The sequence below is a fragment of the Sabethes cyaneus genome, chromosome 3, assembly GCF_943734655.1.
Source record: "Sabethes cyaneus chromosome 3, idSabCyanKW18_F2, whole genome shotgun sequence".
Taxonomy (NCBI): Eukaryota; Metazoa; Arthropoda; class Insecta; order Diptera; family Culicidae; genus Sabethes; species Sabethes cyaneus.
The window spans coordinates 247,377,165-247,401,297 of record NC_071355.1 but is presented as its reverse complement, the minus strand read 5'-3'; the positions used below and the strand labels follow the sequence as shown (position 1 = coordinate 247,401,297).

Below are 24,133 nucleotides of genomic sequence, written 5' to 3'. Positions count from 1 at the left end.
CTCGGTGGATCAAGCTAAAGATGGAAAATGAAGAAACGTGACCAAACAAATTGTCCATCAAACAGGCTGCCGGTGGGCACGGTTACCGTCAAGTCAATTCCGCCGTCGCAGTCGTAGTCGAAGCAGACACACGCCAGACGTGCTGCGAAATGGTGTAAAACGTGCGATCATTTACAATCAATCATTGTGGCCAACGGCTTTTTCAAGTCCCGGGTTGGGTACTCCATCTTACCCCCTTTCAACAACCAAACCGAATAGAATTGTAGTTCACGGTCTCCCGTGTCGCTTCGATTTGACGTAGGTACGCGTACACCGGCTCTGCTGAGCCGAGGTCTATGATGTCAAACCACAGCGAGTGGACGTTCAAACGTGTGTAAAAAAAACTCGCAGTTATTTATTGGATGAAAACTCCGTGAAAATCTGTTAACTCTGTGTGCTATCTCATAACAGACCTCGGACGGATTGGTCGGCCGGCCCTAATGAAAGTGAGAACTGAACTTTCCAATTTAGCTTGCCCGGCGGCGGCGGCAGCGACAGCGGCAGCTCTGCTGCCATGTTTGGCCGCGACCGATGAAAGTGAAGGTATACGATTTGTTCTACTTTTGCCCGCAGTCCCTTTTTTTCTCATTCCGTCCAGCCGACCGGCACGCACGCCGTCACACGGCGGCACGGCGCGGTGGCAGCCAGTGGACCAGAGATGATCGATTTTCCGGTTTTATGGTGGTAATTTCTTCCGAATCTGATTCGAGCTGGCGCGTTTTGTTTTGTCTCTTTTGCGTCGGTTTGAACGCGTCCCGCGTTCGCCGTTGGAGTTCCCTTGGAGGCAATCGTGATCGATGGATTTCCGGGGAAATGAACATTTGTACAATGGTTTTCCTTTGGGTACTTTCTTTCTATCATGCGATAATTCATTTTGCGGTGCGTTGATCTGAGCAACAGTTTTTACTCGCTTTGCACGAGCGAGCTGTGTATCGCGATAATAAGCAATGCAAACGGCGAGTTAGGAAAATCCTGATGGATCGGATGGGAATCCAAGCGGTAAGTGGTTTTCCGAGCACTGTAGAGCAGCTTGCTGGAGTTCAAAAACCCTGCACCATTTTGAGTCTATTTTAGGTAAAGAACAATGAACAGCTAGAAGGTGTGGCTGCAGCTGACGCTAAGGGATGCTAAGCATTGAACCTCACAACTTATGTCGGGTCGGGACCGCAAATTTCATGTAGTCCCAAAGATTGGTAATAAAAAACACTCCAAAGCAGTGCGATAATCTCACTTTCACACGGTAATCCGCCTGACAGCGGCGGGTGCAACATCGATTTGTCGGTCGATCACAGACATCGCGATCGCGAGTCGGTCCGCTTCTGGAACAGCAGAGAGAGCGGCTGATCATGCGTTCAATGATCTGCAGCAGATGCTGCCGGCGCGGTGCGTGCCCGCTTCGATCGAGGCTTGCGGGTCGATATGCTCGCGCTCGCGCTTGGTCGACAAAGAGAGCTCACGCGTCGACTCTTCTAGCGGCAGCGGCGAACGGCCAAAAAGCAATCCGAATGGAACGACTGAAGTCAGTCGTTCCCGGCGGTTTGCACTTGACGGTTTGCTGATCAAGTTTCTTCTAGTTTCGTAGGTTATTCTGTGTAATCGATAGCAGCTTCCCTCGATCGGATCACGCACAGGTCGTCGGCAGGTCGTTATCAATCATCGCTGCTGGATCATAGGTTCACAGTGAAGATTTTTGAAAACAAACAATTTTTTTCCATCGGGTTTTGTGCTTCGAGAGGAAAGCTAAATGTGATTGGTTTTGATTTCACAAATGTACTAAAAAAAGTAAAAATTGTTACAATCGTGTGATGGAAACGAAAAAGTGTTTGATCCTGTTGGCAGCAACGATTTGCAGCGTCTTCGCTGTTCCCAGTGGCCAACCGTGGCGCAATGGGAACGGGTTTTACAAGCGTGGTCAACGTACTGACTATCGGACCTATTCAGAACCGGCCAGAAGTGGTTCTACTTGTGGATACGAGGTATGAATTACGTACGTACGGAACATTGACGGACAATGGAGTTCAGTTGTAATTCTATAGGCGGGGAATAAATGATTCAAGAGTGAATAAAGAAGATAGTGTAGAATTACAAATGTTGCTTTTGTGTGCGACCACAAATTATGAATGTCATAAAAACGGCAGCGTAAATCATCGAACCATTAGGATTTTACTGCTATTATGCACCTTTAGTTCACCGGTGGCGATGGGATGTGCTGATGGGTTGATACAAAACAAGATTTTCTATTTTTAAACTCCCATAAAAAAGATATTGAAATATTAGTTTCCTGTTGTGATTTGACTTCTGGTTCATATTGTGATCATAGAGGGGAAATCAATGGTATAATTTTCAATGATCTCACAAAAGGTTATCAAAGCGTGAGCCAATTAGGCTTCGTAAATGATTTCTTTAAGATAAAATTGAAAAAATTGAATCAAACACAATAAAAATCATTTGGCATAAATTATGAATTTTATTTCTGTAAAAACATGTTTTGTATGAGAATATAAATCGTACAGCTAACAAGCATGAGCTACTTCTTATCAATTAGGGTAATTGAGGTTACAATTCATGTCACGGTTTTCATCAGTGGGTATTTCCTGCAAAGCTGCGTTTTACCAAATATAAATATTTATTGCTGAAAGCGTAATCATTTGACAGTCAAGAGGTGTAATTTGTTCTAAAAGATTGTTAGTTTTTGTGCCGCAATTTCACCACTCTTTACGAGTTTGTCTTCTATTGAAAACTTTGCTATTTCGAAATCTAAATTTTCCGGGTGCCGGTGGCTGTTGCGTGAAAGGTGAAAATCTAACGATGCTGCTGTTGCCACACATTTCGATTTCGACACATACCCACATTGTGATGAGAAGTGTGCCGTGCCATGGTGCCATAGATGCAAAACGAGAACCGGGAAAGCTGTCTGACCTCCCGGTCTCTCTGCTCTGCGTATGGAGAATATATGTGCTGGAAAATTAAGAAAATCAAAACGAACTCCAGGCACTCTGGCCTGGCCCGGCCTGGCCTGGAACCAAGCGGGCAGCTAGTTAGTTAGTTTGAACAAATGGAGCGCCTGTAGCGGTACATTGTTACCGGTCAAACACCACTTGATCGATGTTGGATGTAAATTATCAGTATCGGTTGCAAAACGGAAAACCAATCCGAAACTGGGGTTGAGACTGTTACTATTCAAAAAGTTTTCCAATAGTTTTATCCCCTCACTCCCACATGATGGAAACAGTGGAGTTGGTTAACAATTTCAAGCATTAAACAATTGTACTCTGCTGTTCAAACAATTCTTTACTCTGATATACCTACTTTTGATGGTGTATTCCACACTTCAAGTAATTCTTTGCCAGCAGAACAAATCCAATTATGCTCGGTAAATTAGTTCGGTTGTTATTCTTGCCGTTCATTACATTATAATTATTTTAGCTTTGTTGTTTCATAGCCTCTTGCATGTGACTATTAACCCTAACTGCTAAGAGTATAGACCATAAAATGCATTTTAAAACTTTATCTCTAAAATTAATTAATAATTTAATAGTGAAGAAATTAAAGACTGAGATTATTGACTCAGATGGTGACTGTTCCGGCTTAATGTAATGTCGTTTTGTATTTTACTTGCCATTGACACTGACAACACCTGACCTTTGCGGTTAATGATGAGTTATGGCCCATGACAGTGGGCAGAGCTACAACTTAGCTGCTTTCTCGGTCTACGGACGTCCTAACAGACCTTGTAAAATTATTAGAAACCAGTTCGATTTTATCTTGAATTTCTGAGGTATCCAGCTCAGAAATGGTTTGGATTTTCCCATGCTTTTCCCTTTAATTAAAGTGTGCCTTTTTAAGAGTTTCGGTCATGGGCGGTCATTTGTAAGGTGTCAGCATCTTCAGCATCTTTAGCTCGAGCAGCACGTTCCTCACAATCATCGTGGGGGTGGCTATAGCTCTGGCATTTTTTCGACCTTTTTATTTCAACGGCACAATATGCATGGCATCTTGTTATTCTTTTATTGCCTATAATTATCTAACTATAGTTTTTTGAAGTTCGACAAATTGAGTCGGTTTTTCTAGGGGGGCTCGATATCTCCTAAGAAGGGCTTAGCGCTCGGTACTGAACGCCCTTTTCCGTGGACTGCGAAAGAAGATTCTCTGTCTCCGGAAGGTTAGTCAGTAAAATCTATTCTCGTTTAAGAGTTGACTCGATAAAAACTTTTTTTTTTGTGCAGTTAAATTTTTTAATGAAAATAAGTTCTAATTGTGTACCAGCGACTAATGGAATCATTTTTTATAAATTACATAGTTTTTAAATTTATTTTTCATGTACTAACTTCTACTGGGTTTTTACCGGGTTTGCTGGTTTTGAATTTATCAACACCATTTATCAACATCAAAATTGGTTTTTGATATCCCCTGTTGGCATTTCTAATTTACAGGTCCAAAACGAGAGAGTAAATAATCGCCAAGCTTGCCTCCTAATTGGTCCATTGTTTCGCGTGCTATGTAGGAAGTAGCGTCGGCTTGTTAAAACCAGATACCTACCAGCTTCAATACTTGCATGTGGGATATGCTAAATAATGCGTTCCTTGCGCACTGGGACTAAAATAGGTGGTTCATAACCTCTTATCCGGCATTTCATATCCCTACTGCTTCGTGGAAACAGCCGCGATACGAGCAACTTTGGCGAAGATCAAGTAACTAACCCCGATGGAAACCAAGGTCGCATGCTGACAGAGAAAGAGGTCTTTGTCAAATTACGTTGGTTTTCTGTTAATTTTACAAGTGTGATTCCCTAGTACTTTCCCTAGAAAGATCCCTACAAAGTACTTTCCCAAGTCATCTTCCAGCGACTGTCGCCAATAGCCAATAAATTCGTGGGAAGTTATCAGGCCAACTTCATGGATGGTCGGTCTCAACGGACCAAATAGGACCTGCGAATATAAAATTTCGGGTGGATTTCGCAGGGGACTTCAACAAGCAATTGGTTTTTCCTAGCCAACCTGAGCCTCTGTACAAAACGCTCATTCTATCATACACTAATTAGACTGATGGTTGTCTTTTATTGGCACGAAACGCGGAAACTTCTAGAAGAAGACCTGCAAGCACTCGAAGTTTTCAAACGGCGGGTGCTAAGAACCAACCTTTGGCGGCGTACGGCTACGGAGACAAAAAATGAATCACGAACTCGCGCGTCTCTACGGCGAACTTAGTATTCAGTATGTGACCAAAGCTGAACGTATAAGTTGGGCAGGACATGTTGCTAGAATACCGGTTAACTATTCTATATTACCCCAATTAAGCATCTTTAACAGTGTAACAGTAGTAAGTCACTTGTAGTTAGTGTACTGGACAAACGAATGTAATGAGGACTCATCAGGGACGGCTCATTCAATATCGATTATTGCAAAAAGAAATACTGTGCAACATACAGCAAACACCTGGGCGGTATCACAGTACAGATCAACCGTACTGGCCGCAGTGATGAGTCTACACATGAAAAAAGTCACTTATGTTGGTTTTTGGAACGGCTTGGAAACTAATTTAAATCAGGGGGACGATTAGTTGGTTTCGAGGTACGATGCTGTTAGACAAGCCAGTTGTCGTATATTCGAATCTCGGCTAGGCGGTGCTGCTAGATAGAATTATGATTTTAAGGAACTTTTACTTGAAGTTTAATCGTGAAACCCGAATCTTCTCTTGCTTTTCATACATACGTTATTATTTTCCTTGCAAAAGCTTTCCAAAACAGAGTCAAAATCGAAAGAATTTTTTTTTGCCGATTTTCGGAAATTACCTTAATTGTACTTCCACTTTTTTTTCGTGCTAGAAGCGTTAACAATCCGCAAACTCTTTTTTCGAGTTCTTTAGGCTGTAAAACCCACAAATAATAGATTTTATGCAAAAAAATTTTACTCAAGTTTAACAAATTTTTCCCCCCCGATTTTTAGAGCCAATTTTGAAGGGCGGGGGACAAAAACTTTAAACATAATTTGCAATGGCCTAATTGCTTTTGGATTAATTGGAAGCAGGCCCTGAAATTCAAGCACATCTCAACTTGGGTTAATCCTCGTAGATTACGCAGGCTGTAGTGTCCATGATTCCAAAATTGACGTAACAACCGTCACCACCATTGTTGACAAAACACATTTTTATCCTGAAAACCATTTAGAGCCATGTAACTCTTTATCTGAAAACTTTTTAAATCAAATAATCTGTCAACCAGAAATTGTTAGTCAAAAGAGGGCCAATGAGGTTTTGTGATTTATTTCTCGTTTGTAGTAATTAAAAAATACATACGACAATTTATGCGAATAAACAGACTGTTTGTTGAACGTTTATTCTCATAATCTGGCGTTCGTGAAAAGCGGGTTGCTGTGCTGCCCAGATAACACAAAATCATAATGGAAAGTGCATATTAAATTGTTTTCATGTCAATTTCACATTAGAATTGTATAATGATTAGAGTATGTCAAATCGAAGTGAACAATAAGTTGTTTTGCAGTCGTGCGTGTCTTCATATACAATTCATGACTGTGAATTATAAAGCAGTATAGACGATTGCAATATTTGATTATATCTTAATCATATATTCAGGAGTATTTAGTTGCGTGTTATAAAAACTACGCAAAATAGAATTACAAATAATTGTCAAAATTTTCGCACGTATATCGCCTCCACTTTGGTACATATATGTTCTTATATGGCGTGAAATTTAACTTTTTTGCTCAGATATGATTTCGTATATCTCAGTTGCAATCGAGATATACAAACCAAATGCTTTACTGAGTGGTTGATTATGCTGGGAGTTACGTCAACTATGAAACCATAAGCAGTGCGCCAATCCGAGTTGGTTCTTGGATGATTTAACGGCTGCTTCCCACAGCCCACTAAATTGGATTTCAGCATTTCGTAAACTCTGTACAACTCGCCTGCCACAGCCTTGAAAGTAGTGATTTCGTTCACACTTCCACGGTGGGCAGTAAAATGGCGCAGTACTGCTAAGAAGACTACCATAGATAGGTAAGAAATCTTCTGGATGAACACAGCGGTTACGTAGCGGAAACTTTTACACGGCACAAGGGGGCATCCATAAAGTACGTCACGCTTATAGGGGGGAGGGAGGGTTGACCTAATCGTGACGATTTGTGACGAAGGGGGAGGGGGGGTATGAATTTATGTGACGTCACATGAAACAAAATCAAATGGAAAATTTATTCGGGAAATTGTATTTAGCCTTCATTTTAAGATACAACTATTGAAGGCTTTTATAAAATCAACGTACTGATGGAATTTAAAACAAATAGTTAAATTTTTTGAATGAAAACTTTTTTTTAACATATATGTGTGAACAGGACTCATTTATTCTATGTAGTATGAACTCTCCATTAAGGCTTTACAGAATATGCAGTACACCGCTGAAGAGCTGCTTGACTACCGTCCTGCCTAAAAGATTTTTGCAACCGCAAATAGCAGTCACACAAACTCCTGAAGGGTTACGGGATGCTACCAGAGACCCATGGCAATGTTTTCCCTTGATATTCGTGCTGAACTCAGTCGATGAACAAAAATTCATACCGAAGTTCCACGGCTGCTTTTAAGGTTTTTCGGTATAATTTATACTGCTTCTTACTCAACAGCTCTCTGAAGGATAGAGTTTATGCCACTTACGGATTAAATTTCGCATCTAAGGTAGTGTTGAATGATTGCACGATTGAATGAACACACAAAGTGACAAAATCCGTCAGAAAAGTTCTTCCAAGGCGTGTTGCTGCAAGACGTCAGCAGGAAGTCCTGATTCTTTCAACTAGGTCAGACGAATTAGAGTGGATGGATGTAAAGGGCGTGGATATGCGCGAAACATTAATCGACGACACATCAGCGATCTTCAAAATCCGACTTATAAGCTCGAAAATTTTCCTTTTTCTATTTGCTGAAATTCATTTGATAGCTTTAAATAAAAAGGTTGGAATAAATATTTAATTTTTTTGTTTTAAATGGGGGGGTTGCCGTGACGTGACGTACTTTTTCAGGGGGGGTCACGAATGTGTGACGAAATGTGACAAGGGGGGAGGGGGGTTAGATTTTGGTCAAAATTTGCGTGACGTACTAAATGGATGTTCTGCATATATGCGATCATTTTGTTTGTTGTGGTGATTCCGTAGCAGGAACATTTTTTCCTTCCGAAAACAGAGTTTCACCATCACCGTGCCACTTGAGCAGCTGCCGACATCTTTCGACTCTTGCAATCTTCTGCTTTTCAGTCAAACCGTAAAGCCGTTGTTCTTTGTATGAAATCAATCGAAGATCATCTTTCAAAATATTCAAATTTCAGTCTGGTTTCCGTCGAATTCGCTCTCTTACTCGTGTGATGGCTTCCGGTGTCCTCACAGTACGTTTGGGAAGTATTTTCCAAGAACCGGTTTCCTTGTATCGCTTGATGTTACGAAAAATGAATCTTTCGTTTATTCCGAGTGGTTTCAGCTTCTTTAAAATCTATTTATATAATCTTAAAAAGAAAAATAATTGTAGGATATGAGTCAAAAATTTTTTTTTTTTTTTATAAAATCAATTGGCTGTGGGCTCTACAGTCTGAAAAACTCGAAAAATGAGTGTACAAGTTGAGGGAACGAAACAAAAATGAAAATTCGAACAATGTAATTTCCAAAAATCGTCCAAAAAAATTTTCCTCCGTTTTTGTCTTTTTTCGTAGAGTTTTGCATAGAAAATAATAATTATAAGCAAGAATAGATTCGGTTTTCACGTTTAAACTTTAAATAATCTCAGTCTTTGTTCGGTTATCAGCGAGTTCACATCGTTTTGTGTAATTGGCGATTATTCGATTCGATTGACTATCTACTTTCACGGATACCCTCTTCCCCGGGACGCATATTGGAGAGTTGTTGTATATTTTGTGCTTACGGCGCTGGTTCATATAGCTCGTCGCGCAAAGTGGTGTTTTTCGCGTGGGCCAATCTTGGCATACCACGGAATAGGTTTTGACGGTGCTTAAGACTGGTCAAGGTCGTCCATTTTAAACAATAGTGTTGAACAATACTGTGCTGAGTGGTACAGGGAGAGAAAGTATATATAAACTCTGAGTGACATTTTCTTTGGTCTTTCTACGACTAGTTATCAAAGTGTTTGTAGTGTTGAGGTTTTAACAAGCGACATTCCCCCGTCGCTATGGCGACCGGAGGGTTTCGTAGGGGAGAGAACTTCCCAGTGTTAGGCTCTCCCCCTAGAAGTGGTGATGAGATCAAGTTCGCTCTTGTGGAACGCGATGGTGAGAACCCGTCCCTGACCGGTGTTTCACCCTTCGTCATACATCGCTCCATTATTAGTGTAATCGGTGACGTTCAAGATTCGCGAGCAGAACAAAGTGGGGCTAGAATCATTCTCAAAGTGAGAGGCTCTCGAAAATTTGAGAAGCTACTGAACATCACTACACTTTTCGATGGAACAAAGGTAAAAATCACTGAGCACCCAACGCTCAATTACTCGAAAGTAGTCGTTTACGCACCGGAGCTCATCGGTATGCCTGAAAAGGAACTTTGCGATGAGTTAAAAGATCAAAAGGTTACGAAAGTTGAAATGATAAAAAACACAGGTAATTTTATTCTCACGATTCGAAGTAGCACTGCTCCGTCAACAATAGCCTTCGGATTTTCAAAGAAGATTGCAAGAACTTATTATCCACGTCCCATGCGCTGTTTCAAGTGTCAGAAGTTTAGACACATTGGAGCAAAGTGTAATGGACAACAAAAATGCAAGAACTGTAGCGAAAATTTTCATGGAGATGAAGTCTGTACTCGTCCAGCAAAATGCGTCAATTGCTCACAACCTCATCCATCTACATCATCCGAATGCCCTATTTTTAGAGCAGAAATGCAGATTGTCAAATTGAAAGTCGACCACGATGTACCTTACCCTGTTGCTCGAAGGATGTTCCAAGAGGAATTTGGAAACAAGTCCTATGCCGAAGCATCTAAATCTCAGCCTAGCTCTAGTTCTGCCCCAAGTACCAGCATCAGTTCTTTTCCACGTCGTAGCTGTGGTTGCAAATGTCTCTGCCAAACTACTACTCTAGATTCCTCCCAAACTAAACCAGATAGTTCTGCCTCTATTGAATACAATACAAAGATTGCTTTTCCAAGCAATAACAATACTAATTTAAAACCCCGTGAAAATCAGTTCGAAGCCTACTCTGGTTCAGGCATTGGTAAAGATAATGAATTTTTATCTAATAATGACATTAATACTAAATCTGATAGCAAAGTTACAAAAAATAAAAACAAAAAGAAATCAGATCCAGTTCAACCTAAAATTCAGACGCGCAAACAAAAATTAATATCATCCTCTCAAAAAGACGGTTCTCCTAAACAGCCTTCAAAAAAACTTCGGACGCAGTCTAAATCCCCAGATCATATGTCATCATGTTCCTCAGAAGCTTTTCATGAAACTGATGTCAATATAGATATTGATGCGATATAATCGCAATCTAAAAATAAGGGTACCCCTCTCCCCTCCTTTTTTCGCATTCACCATCCTCCAATGGAATATCAATGGAGTAAACCCACAACGAAATGAGTTAAAATATTTATGCCACAGCAACAACCCTCATCTCATTGCTTTACAAGAAACGCATCATAAGACTCCAATTCTGTAGCCCTCCAAACTGTTCAGCGGGAAGGGAAGGGAAGGGTAATGGTGCTAAAACGGATAGAAACGGTTGTGCGTCACGGCTATTCCTCAATACAATAAGTGTTTCCGTCGCAAACAGAAACCGATGGAAATCAACCAACAATTAGGATAATATCACGATGAATAATGCTACCAGAAACACAATGATCGAGTTTACATTCGGGTCACACCTCAGGAGAAAAATAAACGACCAGGACTGAAACTCCTTTCGAGCTCGCAAACGAAATTTACAATCAAGGTGAAGATAAAATTAGAGGACGGTGACGCTGTTGGTAAAACTCTAGATTATGTATACAATTTACAGGTTTATTTGCCCTCTCCCGACAATTTTGGCTTAAATCTAGGTTACTTGCTTATCTAAGGCTGGTGGAACGACCTTCTCCTCTCAACACCGACGACGGTTTTTCCACACACGGCAATTTTGATGTTAATGTGGTCAAAGTGGCCTCGGCTACCGTAGCTTGATGGTACGGGGTATTGTTCTCGTCCCGCAATGAGTGTATCAACAGCTACGTTACACAACGCAAGGGTGTTCGAATTGCAGATATGTTGAATTAGCCGCAGGGAGGCTTTTGCGGCGGGTACGGTCAGCAGTAGACACCGGATGGTATTGCGACTCGGCCTGTACCAAACGATCCAACGGCCAAGAACACCGATTCACTCGCTCTGCGCCGAATGCTGACGGGCACGCAGGCTCACTGGGTACAGTTGCTAGCGCTGATGTTCTGCGCCTGTGAAATAGTCCAAGAATAAAAGGTCCCTCGAGGACCTTTTCGAGGGATATTAGCCTTTTTCACACACCAGCCTTAGTTTTTCCTACACCAGCCTTAGTTTACTTTTGCACATTTTATAATTTGCTTAAAACTATTTTTACCTTTTTTCTTCCTTGTATATCGGCACTATTACTTTTATAATTCTTTTTATCCACGTTTGTTTCTTCGTTACGTGTTTGTAAATTGTTCGCTTTTAGCTCTTTCTGTGTTTTTATAGCTTAACACTAGAATAAACAATAGATTTTACAATAGACTTTTTACTTTCCACAATACACTTTTTTTTTAACCACTTGACAATTACCTAGTTTAGTCCTTTTAACTTTACACAACACACGACAAAATCTTCCTTTTTATCTCACCGACAATAATCAAATCGATATAAATATATTTTTAAAATAGTAACGGACAAAACGATTCTCGCGCACTATTGTCGTTTACTTTTCCAAACATCAAATGATATGTTCATCGAGCCTGAACCCTTTTATAAGTTCGGTCAGTTAAAAATTGAATCTTTAAAAGTTTTTCAATTTTTAACAATCTTTTGTCCTGGCAACCATTATTTACTGTATAATACCCTATGGCTCTGAATACCTTGGTTGTGTTTCTCATGGTATCTGTGGGCAACCCTGTGGGGGGGGACCCCTCCGTCTATCGGGGACGTGGAGGGTTATCCCACTTACAGAGGAATCTTCTCGTTGTATTCGAAAAGGCCTTCCCGAGAGAGTTACCGCTCCGTCCCAGACGAGAGACGCCAGACGTGGAGGGATATAACTCACCCAGTCGATCGCATCACCGTTTCTCTGGCAGATAATTGAGAGAGATATCCGAAGTGAGTGATCCGTCCGTCCCGGTCGCACTGCGACAGACTTGGAGGGATATCACTCACCTCGTTGACTGCTAACTCAAACCTGTTGAACTATGCCCGAGAGAGCTTTCCTAAGTGAGTGACCCGTCCGCCCCTCGCAAAGCGAGAGACTTGGAGGGTTATCACCCACTCAGTAGACAGCTTACTCAGGTTGTTTTAGATATGCCCGAACAAGCTTACCCGCGTGAGTGACCGCTCCACCCGAAGGTTTGGAGCGCTATCAATCACACAGTCGACAGCTTGCTCAGAGATGGACTTAGGAAATTTGGATTGGGAATTATGAGCAGATTGAAAAAAAGCATGTTAAATTGGCAGAGTTAATTTTATAAAAAATATGTAAACGAAGGTTACAATTCAACTAAAAGGTTATACGCTGTATGATAAATCAGGTCCAGGCTATTCTTCCTCTTGGGGAGGTGTAGCAATTGCAATAACAAATGATTATCCTCATAGCTCGATACGCTTATCAACCACCTTACAGGCAGTTGCTATACAGGTAACTCATCCGTTTAAAATATGCATTGTTTCATTAGACTAATCTCAAGATTTTAGTCTTGACCTTGGAATGAGGTCATACATATATTAATATTTTTTTTTTTGAAACGATGGTTCTACAATTGATGAAGGGACGGTAGGGGAAAGAAATGAAAATTTTTTTGATGAAGGAGGGGGGGAAGAGCGGAAAGGAAGGGGGGGGGGGTATTGGTAGCTATGCTTGACAAGTAGTCATTTTGACTCCTACCTTTTGTCCAATGCTGGAAGGTGCATGAGTCGAACCAAGCTGTAATCTGAGATTATAACCGGATTCGAACCCACAACACCCTCCAGGGCATGTGGTTCGCTGGTACTTGTACCTTTGAACCATAGAGGCGCTGGACAAAAGGAGACCGCAAAATCCACTTCTCAAGGATAGCTACGCGTGTTGGTTGTGTTATCGCTCGGTGGTAATCTGCAATTGATGCAGGAAGCGGCACAATATGTGTCGATAACACAACCAACACGCGTAGCTATCCTTGAGAAGTGGATTTTGCGGTCTCCTTTTGTCCAGCGCCTCTATGGTTCAAAGGTACAAGTACCAGCGAACCACATGCCCTGGAGGGTGTTGTGGGTTCGAATCCGGTTATAATCTCAGATTACAGCTTGGTTCGACTCATGCACCTTCCAGCATTGGACAAAAGGTAGGAGTCAAAATGACTACTTGTCAAGCATAGCTACCAATACCCCCCCCCCCTTCCTTTCCGCTCTTCCCCCCCTCCTTCATCAAAAAAATTTTCATTTCTTTCCCCTACCGTCCCTTCATCAATTGTAGAACCATCGTTTCAAAAAAAAAATATTAATATATGTATGACCTCATTCCAAGGTCAAGACTAAAATCTTGAGATTAGTCTATTACATAGGAACGGGGCCTTCCCTCGAAAACCCGCGCCGAGAAACGCGGCTAACATACGCTGACGGACGAACAGCGTCACGTGCAGTACCTTGCAAGTCGTAAGGGCCGGCACAGTGTCGTCGTCCTGAAAGTAAATAGTAGTTAGATTAAAACTTCTCGCTCGGTGGTAATCTGCAATTGATGCAGGAAGCGGCACAATATGTGTCGATAACACAACCAACACGCGTAGCTATCCTTGAGAAGTGGATTTTGCGGTCTCCTTTTGTCCAGCGCCTCTATGGTTCAAAGGTACAAGTACCAGCGAACCACATGCCCTGGAGGGTGTTGTGGGTTCGAATCCGGTTATAATCTCAGATTACAGCTTGGTTCGACTCATGCACCTTCCAGCATTGGACAAAAGGTAGGAGTCAAAATGACTACTTGTCAAGCATAGCTACCAATACCCCCCCCCCCCTTCCTTTCCGCTCTTCCCCCCCTCCTTCATCAAAAAAATTTTCATTTCTTTCCCCTACCGTCCCTTCATCAATTGTAGAACCATCGTTTCAAAAAAAAAATATTGTTTCATTGTATCTTAGATCTGGTCACTGGAACAAGACTGAATTAACTCAGCTTATAGAAAGTCTACCAACACCATTTTTGATCTTAGGTGATTTTAATGCCTCCCATCCAGCTTGGGGCAGTCAAGAATCGAACACCCCTGGAAGGGTTGTTTACGAAGTAATAACAGAAAATGACTTGGTAATTCTCAACGATGACTCAGGAACACATTTTTGCAGCACCTCGGGAAATATTACAGCCATTGATTTATCGTTAGCTAAAGGATCTGCAGTTTTAGATTATCATTGGGACGTATTACCGGATCTTTATAGTAGCGACCATTTTCCAATCAAAATTACATTAGGAGAAGATAGTGCTGTCACACTCAGACGACGGAAAGGATGGTGTACTCGTAGGGCAGATTGGGAACAGTATGAAATGTTGATCGATATGGAGCTTCCCCCGGGTTCAATGGCCATTATACCAGAAATTAATGACGCTATCATTAAAGCCGCTAGTGAGTCTATTCCGCAAACCAGTGAAATTGTTAACAAAAGAAATGTACCGTGGTGGTCTCAAGATGTTCATAATGCCGTAAAGAAAAGACGAAAAGTCCTCCGTGCTCTTAGGCGAATAAGCAAGAACGATCCTCGGTATAGTAGGTTCCTCGACGAATTTAAAACAGCCCGCAGTGAATCAAGAAAAACCATAATTAAAGCTCAAAAGCAATCGTGGTCTGATTTCACATCTTCGTTCAATACAGACGCTCCCATAAATGTGTTGTGGGATAAGGTGCGCTCCTTGAAAGGAATAAACAGCAATACAAAAACGAGAATCGTTCAAACTCCTAATGGTAGTTCTAGTGATCCCATCACTGTTGCTGAAGTTTTAGCAGATCATTTTTCAAAAGTATCGGCCGATTCTTCATACGACCCCGAATTTCTAAAAAGAAAATTACGTCAAGAGCAACACGCATTAGAGATACTACCCAGTTCAACAGAAGATTATAACGCTCCTTTCAAAATTAATGAACTGCTTTACGCTATAGATAAAGGCAAAGGGAAAAGCTGTGGTCTTGATAATATCAACTATGACATGATTAGGCATCTCCCATATCACGTGAAACAGACACTCCTAAAAGAGTTTAATAGGATCTGGGCTTCTGGAGATTTCCCAGAAAACTGGAGAGAGTCACTCATTGTTCCCATACCTAAGCCTGGTAAACCATTTACGCTTCCTGAGAATAATAGACCAATTTCACTAAACTCGTGTTTATCGAAAACCATGGAGAGAATGATATGCAGCAGACTAATAACAACTCTAGAAGAAAAACAACTATTGGATGCTCGGCAGATTGCTTTTAGGAAAGGAAAATCCATGGATGAACATATCTGTACTTTTATAGGCGATGTACAGGAGGCTTTCAGGAAAAAACATATTGTTGATGCAGTATTTCTAGACGTAGCCAAAGCTTTCGACACAGCTTGGAGATATATGATTATCAAACAACTTTATGACTGGCATATAAGAGGAAATATGTTGGTTTTCATCTTCAATTTTCTCAAAAACCGAACTTTCAAGGTGATTGTCCATGGTGCCCTATCGTCATCAAAACCCCTAGAAAACGGAGTTCCGCAAGGATCTGTTCTCAGCGTGTATTTGTTCCTAATTGCTATGAATTCTATTTTCCCGTATATTTCTCCGAATGTTAAGATCCTAGTATTTGCTGATGATATATTAATTTACACTTCAGCAAAAAGTGGAAAGCGTACCAGAAAAATTCTCCAGAAAGTACTTAAAAGAGTCGAAAAATGGTCTGCAGCTACTGGATTTTCTCTGTCTCCGAGAAAGAGTATAGTTGTTCGTTTCTGCAATAGTAGGACTCCTCTACCTCCTAAACCATTGTTATTGAATAATGTAACGTTGCAGGATAGAAACGAAGTTAAATGGCTTGGAATCAGTCTTACGTCCAAACTAAGTTTCTCTCCTTTCATCCGTGAAACTTCTAAACGTTGTGAAAAACGATTTAACCTTCTTAGAGCTATTTCCAACATCAATTCTGGGGGTGAAACTAAAGTGCTTCTCAATATTTCTCAAAGTCTTATCTTAAGTTATTTATTTTTTAGAATGCCAGCCCTCATCCATGCAAAACAAAGTGACCTCAGAAAGCTCGAAGTTATGTACAATAAATGCATTCGTACATCAATAGGCGCGTTTCGTACTAGTCCTATAGTCAGTATTATGGCTGAAGCTGGAGTCCCTACTTTTAAGTATTTGTTTTTGACCCACAGCAGTAAACTCTTAGCTAGGTTGTCAATGACGGACAACTCAGATCTAGTGCGTGTTATTCAAACCCCTCGTTTTGAAGCAATTAAAAACTCTGTTCAGTGCGAAATTTCGTGGAATCTACCTGATATTGAGTCCGTTATGCCATATTCCGTGGACTGGAAGTACTCTAAGCTACCTGTTAGTTTGGATCTGCTTACCTCCATTAAAAAGAATGACCCGGACTATGTTGTCCGCATAGTATTCCAATCTTTCGCAAAAGAAAACTTTTACAGACATAAATATGTATTTACAGATGGTTCAAAAAAAGATCAATCAGTGGCTGTTGGAATTTTTTACCAAGAAGATAATCGCTCAATAACTGTAACACTTCCGGGATTTATTAGTATATTTTCGGCAGAGGCATTTGCAGTTCTATATGTGTTGCGTGACTACGAAAATACCACAACACCCGTGGTCATTTTTACTGATTCCGCTAGCGTACTGCTAGATGTCGATTCAGAATATTCACGGCATCCGTGGGTGCAACAGATTATCACCATTTTGAGAAAAAATCAGCTACTAAGACTGTGTTGGGTACCGGGTCATAGAGGGATTGAAGGAAACAAAAAGGCAGATGCTTTGGCTAAGGCAGGATTGGATAAAGATCCAATCTCGATGGCTGTACCATTTAAAGATGTAAACAACGAAATCAAGCGTATATGCTCAGTGCTTTGGGATAGAGAGTGGACTGAAATAACGGAAAATAAATTACGTGAAATCCGTGGTACGACTAGGAAATGGATATATAACACTAAGGTGAGGCGTGAGGAGGTCGCACTGCATAGATTGAAAATAGGACACACTTGGTTGACTCATCACTATTTAATGGATAAAAGTAGTTCAACATGCCAAACATGTGGAGATTCGCTAACTGTAAAACATCTATTGTTAGAGTGCAGAGAATACGAACAAGCCAGACAAGATTGTGAGTTAGGAACTACAATTGGAGAAGTATTGGGGTATAACGATGAAGCCGAAGAGAAAATTATTAAATTTATTAAAGTTACTGGCCTGATCAACAAAATCTGAATTATAAAACAGTGTCGTGAAATTTGTATTACTAATATTATTGTAATCTAGCTATTAAGGTATTATTGTATTTGTTTTTGCCGGACCTGAATGAATAAATCTATTTAAAGGGTCGTTAATAAAATAAAAAAAAAAAAAAAAAAAAAAACTTTAAATAAAAATGCCTATGCCCAAGTTTTTTTTGCTCGATTAAAAAATTCACTTTGTTTTTTTTTCGGCCTCCCCCCCTTCAGTGGCCGAACACCGGAAGGACAAAAATTTTATAAAATATTTGTAATGGCCTAATTATCGTATAATAATTCTGTCGACGATTTTATCGCTCTATACCGTATAGATTCATCACAGGCTTTAAAATAAAAATCAGTCTGTCATTTCAAGAAATTAATGATAGACGAGACATATTTCAAATCAGGAGATTTTAGGTCACAATGTTAGTAAATTGGTGCATAATGCAGCTTCTCCGACAGAAGCGAATAATATTTATTGTGTTCAAATGCCTACACTCAAAGATACCTCCTAAAATCTTATAACTATTCAGATAAGCCAACCGGAAAAACCCATAAATTAACCTCTGAGCTGAGGGCAACAGAAAATGCGCCGCTTTGACGAGCTTTAAAACTGTGCTGATAGTTAAAAAGCTGTTTGCAAAGATTAAAAATTATTGATAATAATTAGGTACCACTAACCGAACTTATCTTGGCACAAATTGTGCCTGTTTCTCTCCTCTGTTGAAGATTACTCGTTTGTCGCAAAAATTGCTCATAGATAGTGACAAGGTGATAAAGCGGTCCCACATTGAATAAAAGCGTAATGCCGGTCTTGACTCAATTGATTACATCTGCTATTATTAACTTAGGCAGCCGATAGCAATCAGCCCGAGGCAGATCTTCATTAATACATTACGATTGTGCTTCTTCTATAGTTTTTTTTGCTGACGCTGAACAGCACCAGCTGTCGCGCTGGGTGGAGGTCAATGTTTACAAAATAAGCGTTAATAGGCGTCAGCGTGACACTTTGCACTTCAAGTAAAAGATTCCTCCGCTATTTAAACAGACAATGCAAATTTTTGCAGCTTCGTATTACAATGGAACATAAAACTGACCCAGCTGTCGCGTTCGTTCACGATTATTTCAATAGAACTTTTTTTTTTGCTTCTTATCAACTGTTCTAGTCATGCCCGGCGGTGAAGCCCAACATGCTGAACATCCATCTGGTTCCGCACACCCACGATGACGTCGGTTGGTTGAAGACGGTCGATCAGTACTACTATGGCAGTAAGTGTTTCGTTTTGTTTGTTTATCTCGATCCCTCATAATCGATTGTGTTTTTGTTTCTAGGTAAAACGTTGATTCAAAAGGCTGGTGTTCAGTACATTCTTGATTCGGTGATTGATTCGTTGCTGAAGGATCCAGCGCGACGGTTCATTTACGTCGAATCGGCATTCTTCTTTAAATGGTGGAAGGAACAGACGCCGGAGCTGCAGGATGCGGTGCGTGGTTTGGTGAATGAAGGTCGGTTGGAATTTATCGGCGGAGCGTGGAGTATGAATGACGAGGCTGCCACCCACTATCAGAGTATCATCGATCAGTTCACCTGGGGATTGCGTCGGTTGAACGATACCTTTGGGGAATGTGGACGCCCTCGGGTCGGCTGGCAGATCGATCCATTCGGTCACTCACGGGAGCAGGCGTCCATTTTTGCGCAGATGGGTTTCGATGGATTGTTCTTCGGGCGGCTGGACTACGAAGATAAGCGCCAGCGGCTGTCGAAACAAAATGCAGAGATGATCTGGCGATCGAGTGCCAACCTGGTAGACAGTGATCTGTTCACGGGGGTGCTGTACAATACGTACCAACCCCCGCCGGGATTCTGTTTTGATATCCTCTGCTCGGATGAACCATTCATGGATGGTCCATACAGTGCGGAGAACAATGTGGACACTAAGGTGAGATCTTTGCCGGTTGTAGAAGGGAGTGAATACTAACTAACCAACGACCAATTTCCGGGAAGGTCGAGAAATTTTTGTACTACGTAGAATTGCAGGCAAAACACTACCGAACCAATAACATAGTGTTGACGATGGGCGGGGACTTTACCTACATGGACGCCAATGTGTACTTCAAAAATTTGGATAAGTTGATCAGGTAATCGCTGGAAAACAAATAGTTTGTGTTTGTGTGTGCTTTTTGTAATTTGTTGTGACTTGCTGACTTTTGACTGTTGACTATTATTTTTTTGCACTTAAAATGTTCATCCCAGAAATTGGTCGCACCACTTTTACTCATTCTTCCTGTGTACATAAAATCTGAATCTGTCACTATTATAATAGGTCGACCAATTCATAGCCATTGTTAAGAACATGAGTTCGTCCTATCGCACAGAAAACATAATCCTAACAATGGGTGAAGACTTTCACTACCAATATGCCGAAATGTGGTTCAAAAATCAAGATAAGCTGATAAAGTATTGCTTCGCTTGTAAGTCTTTATCTGAACATAAATTTAATTGCGGATTTTTTCAGATACACCAACGCCCGTCAAGCAAACGGTTCGAACGTTAACGTCCTCTACTCAACCCCATCATGCTATCTGAAGGCCCTGCATGACGCCGATATAACGTGGCCCACGAAAAGTGACGATTTCTTCCCGTACGCGTCGGATCCGCACGCCTTTTGGACCGGCTATTTCACCTCACGACCCACGATCAAACGCTTTGAACGCGTCGGCAACCATTTTCTGCAAGTTTGCAAACAGCTGACGGCTCTGGCTCCGAACAAGGAAAACCACTTCACCGCCCATCTGAATGTCCTCCGCGAGGCGATGGGTGTTATGCAGCATCACGACGCCGTTACCGGAACCGAGAAGCAACACGTAGCCAACGACTACTCGAGGATGTTGCATCGAGCAATCGAGGCCTGCGGAGCCAACACGAAGGTTGCCCTGAACCAGATGGTGGACCCGGCTCAGAAGAAGCAAGTATTTTCGCGGAAAAATTTCCACGGAATCGAACGCGAATTTACGTTCGAATTCGATACCTGCCATTGGTTGAACATCAGCAAGTGTGAAATCAGCGAGGGTAAGGACAGCTTCATGGTGACCCTGTACAACCCGTTAGCCCACTCCGGCTATCAGTACGTCCGCTTACCCGTGTCCGGTAACAAATACATCGTCAAGGACTACCGTGGAGTGGAAACACCCTCTCAGATGGTCTCGATTCCGGACACCGTCCAAAACCTAAACTATCGCTTCAGCAATGCCACTCAAGAATTGGTCTTCCTAGCGAATGAACTTCCTCCCTTGGGCTACAAATCGTACTTTGTTTCACGAGTCATCGAAACCGTGGACGACTTCACGAGAAAACATCGATCCCCGAGTATGGTAACTTTGCATCCGGCCAACGGCCCCAAACAGTGGCACTCGGAGGAGGTGGTGATCGGAAATAAATACTTGAACGTCAGCTTCGACAGCAACGGTTTTCTGAGTACGATCACTGCCCATGGCGGCAGTCATCGTTTACGGCAAACTTTTGTCTACTATGAAGGAGCGATCGGTAACAACGTGGAATGGCGGAACCGATCTTCGGGAGCGTACATTTTCCGTCCCAATGGGACGGAGAAATACGTAAGCGACTCTGTGTTGCTTCGAGTTTTCAAAGGCAATGTGGTTCAGGAAGTTCATCAGGTGTTCAACGAGTGGATCAGTCAGGTGGTTCGAGTCTATGCCGATGAAAATCATGTTGAATTCGAGTGGTTGGTTGGCCCGATTCCGGTTGAGGATGGCATCGGAAAGGAGGTGGTATCCCGGTTCTATACAGCCGCTCAGTCGAATGGTGTTTTCTGGACAGATTCCAATGGTCGCGAAATGATCAAACGAACCCGAAACCATCGGGATACGTGGAATCTGCAGCTGGAGGAACCGGTTGCTGGTAATTACTATCCGGTGACCACGAAGATCGCTTTGGAAGACGAAAACATTCGGCTGGCGGTTTTGACTGATCGTGCTCAGGGTGGTTCCAGCCTGCAGGATGGTTCACTAGAGTTGATGGTTCACCGACGTTTGCTGCACGATGATGCTTTCGGTGTTGAGGAAGCTCTCGATGAGAATGCCTATGGCAAAGGGCTGGTTGCTCGCGGTAAGCATTACGTAATTTTCGGCTCAAAACAGACGACCAGTCCGACCCTGCAGGCCAGGGAACGGTTCCTACAGAACCAGATTTTGCTGCCAACCTGGGTGTTTCTGAGTGATACCACAAACTATAAGTACGAAGAGTGGCAGAAACGCTTCAACAACATTGTTAGTATCCATTTATTTGTTTCATTTGACACTGTCAGTAAAATTGTTTTTTTCTTCCAGTACTCAGCCTTATCCCTTTCCCTCCCGTTGAACGTCAACCTAATGACATTTGAACCATGGAAAGAAAACTGTCTCCTGGTACGCTTCGAGCACCTACTGGAGAAGAACGAAGACCCGCTGTACTCGAAGCCGGTTCGCTTCAATCTACAGGACATCTTCCGCTCGTTCAGCATTGAAGAAATCAGCGAAACTACCCTGGCAGCGAATCAGTGGAAGGAGGACAGCAAACGGTTGAAGTTTAAACCGGATCCGGCTTACATACAGCAGCAGCAGCAGGAGCAGCAGCAGGTGACTAAGGCAGGCCTGTTCGGCGGCGTTCCTCTCAAGCCAACGACGACGGCGACAACGCAATCGGATGTCGAAACGAAACAAACAACGGAAGCGAACGACGGTTTGCTCAATGTAAGCAACGAAGGATACGAGATCGTGCTGGGTCCGATGCAGATTCGGACCTTCGTGTTGCAGTTGGAGTTCAGGCCATAGATACGACGGTACGGTAGCGAATACAAATGTAGACGTAAGTGTGACTGATTGTAAGAATTAAATGCTAGGATAGATAATTTGTGTCGCGTGAAGTAACTGTTTGATGACACAAGACCCAAATCAGGTAAGATTGTGGCCTCTTCGAAAGGATTCCTTCCACCGCACTGGAGGCTGATCATCACCTTGGATGAAGATTGATTGAACTAACTACGTTAATGGGAACAACTGGTTCCCAAAGCTTCTTCCCTGTTGCTGGCATGAATTCACCCAGCGCTACCTTTTCCAAAAATGCTGCTTGCGATTTAGTTGGGGTTGGAGTGGGGTGAGAGGACGATAATTGAGACATGCTTCTACCTTCTACCTACCGAGGCCTTTCAGTTGGCCGCGAAGTACGATGCTGGTTTAATAAGCCAGTCGTCGTATGTTCGAATCTCGGCTGGGCGAGGCTGTTAAAGTCAATAGGATCGCAGCACTGGCCCCGCAATTGTCTCGTACTCTAACGGCTGACTGCGAACTCTGTAGTGTAATAATAGAAGGTCAAGTTTCAATAATGGAATGTGGCACCTAGGTTTTGCTTGACGGTTGTCGTCACATTGAACCCCTGTCTCCCACAAGCTTCCAAAATATGGTAAGATGAGGGAATTGAAATAACCCTGCAAATCTTCTTTTGCCGATTTCTCGTCAATCAGTTCGTGGCGTTTTCTGTGTCTGATCAGTTTTTATAGTGTATTTCGTGTATCCATAAAATTGGCGCATGTACGGGCGCATTTCATTGAAATTTCTGCTACTGATCAGAGCTATTGGATCAAGTGGTGTGTTTCGTGCGCATCTCGGGGACACACCCTTCGAGACGCGGCGAGGGTTGACAAGGTGACAAGATGACTGATATCATAGCTAGGAACCTTGCGATGGTGGAGACAACCTACGCCAGGTTGAAAGCAGTAGTCTAGGAAGATAAGATTAGTAATAAATACGTCAAAGATCAGATACGTGAAAGGAAGAGGCTCTAAGGGACTAAACGCGTGCCTCTCACGGATGGTAACCCTTGATGGCGACGAACTAGAAGTGGTAGATGAATTCGTGTATTTTGGATTGCTGTCGACCGCGAACAACATTAGTAAGGAAATCCAGCGGCGCATTCAAGCGGGAAATCGAGCCTACTTTGCCCTTCGCTATACGCTACGATCAAGAAGCATACGCTACCGTACAAAGCTGATAATGCACAAATATTTTATTAGGGTAGTAGTTCTTTATAGACTCGTAAGGTCGCTCACGAAGGATATATGCGCCCTTGCCGTGTCCGAACAAAAGGTACTGTGGATATTTGACGGAGTATAAACTGAAAATGAAGAGTGGTGGAGACGTATGAATCACGACCTACAGGCAATTTTTGGAGCGAAGCCCATCGTACATTTGGCGAAAGTCAGTAGGCTACGGTGTGCCAGACACGTCGTAAGAATGCCGGACGATAGTGCGACGGAAACAGTTATCTTCAACAACCTCACTGGCACCAGGAACAGGGGGCTCAACGTGCAAGATGGCACGATCACGTCGAAAGTGATTTGTGACTTTTGAAACGACTGGAAAATTGGCGACGTGTGGCCGAAGTTCGAGTTAAATGGAGACGACTGCCTGAATC

At 42.2% G+C, this 24,133-nt stretch overlaps 1 protein-coding gene across 2 annotated transcripts; it reads left to right on the top strand.

Moving 5' to 3' along the window:
- The first annotated feature begins 1,570 nt into the window (after nt 1-1,570).
- On the top strand, nt 1,571-22,561 carry LOC128741988 (lysosomal alpha-mannosidase). 2 transcript variants are annotated; one of them, XM_053838144.1, is made up of 6 exons: nt 1,571-2,015; nt 18,831-18,933; nt 18,997-19,604; nt 19,989-20,122; nt 20,181-21,951; nt 22,012-22,561. In XM_053838144.1, exons 1-6 carry the CDS (start codon nt 1,845-1,847, stop codon nt 22,492-22,494), a joined length of 3,270 nt encoding a protein of 1,089 aa, XP_053694119.1. In that variant the 5' UTR covers nt 1,571-1,844; the 3' UTR covers nt 22,495-22,561. The 2 variants fall into 2 exon arrangements, with proteins under 2 accessions (XP_053694119.1, XP_053694118.1); XM_053838143.1 differs by lacking the exon at nt 19,989-20,122 and adding an exon at nt 19,670-19,803.
- Nucleotides 22,562-24,133: the final 1,572 nt, after the last annotated feature.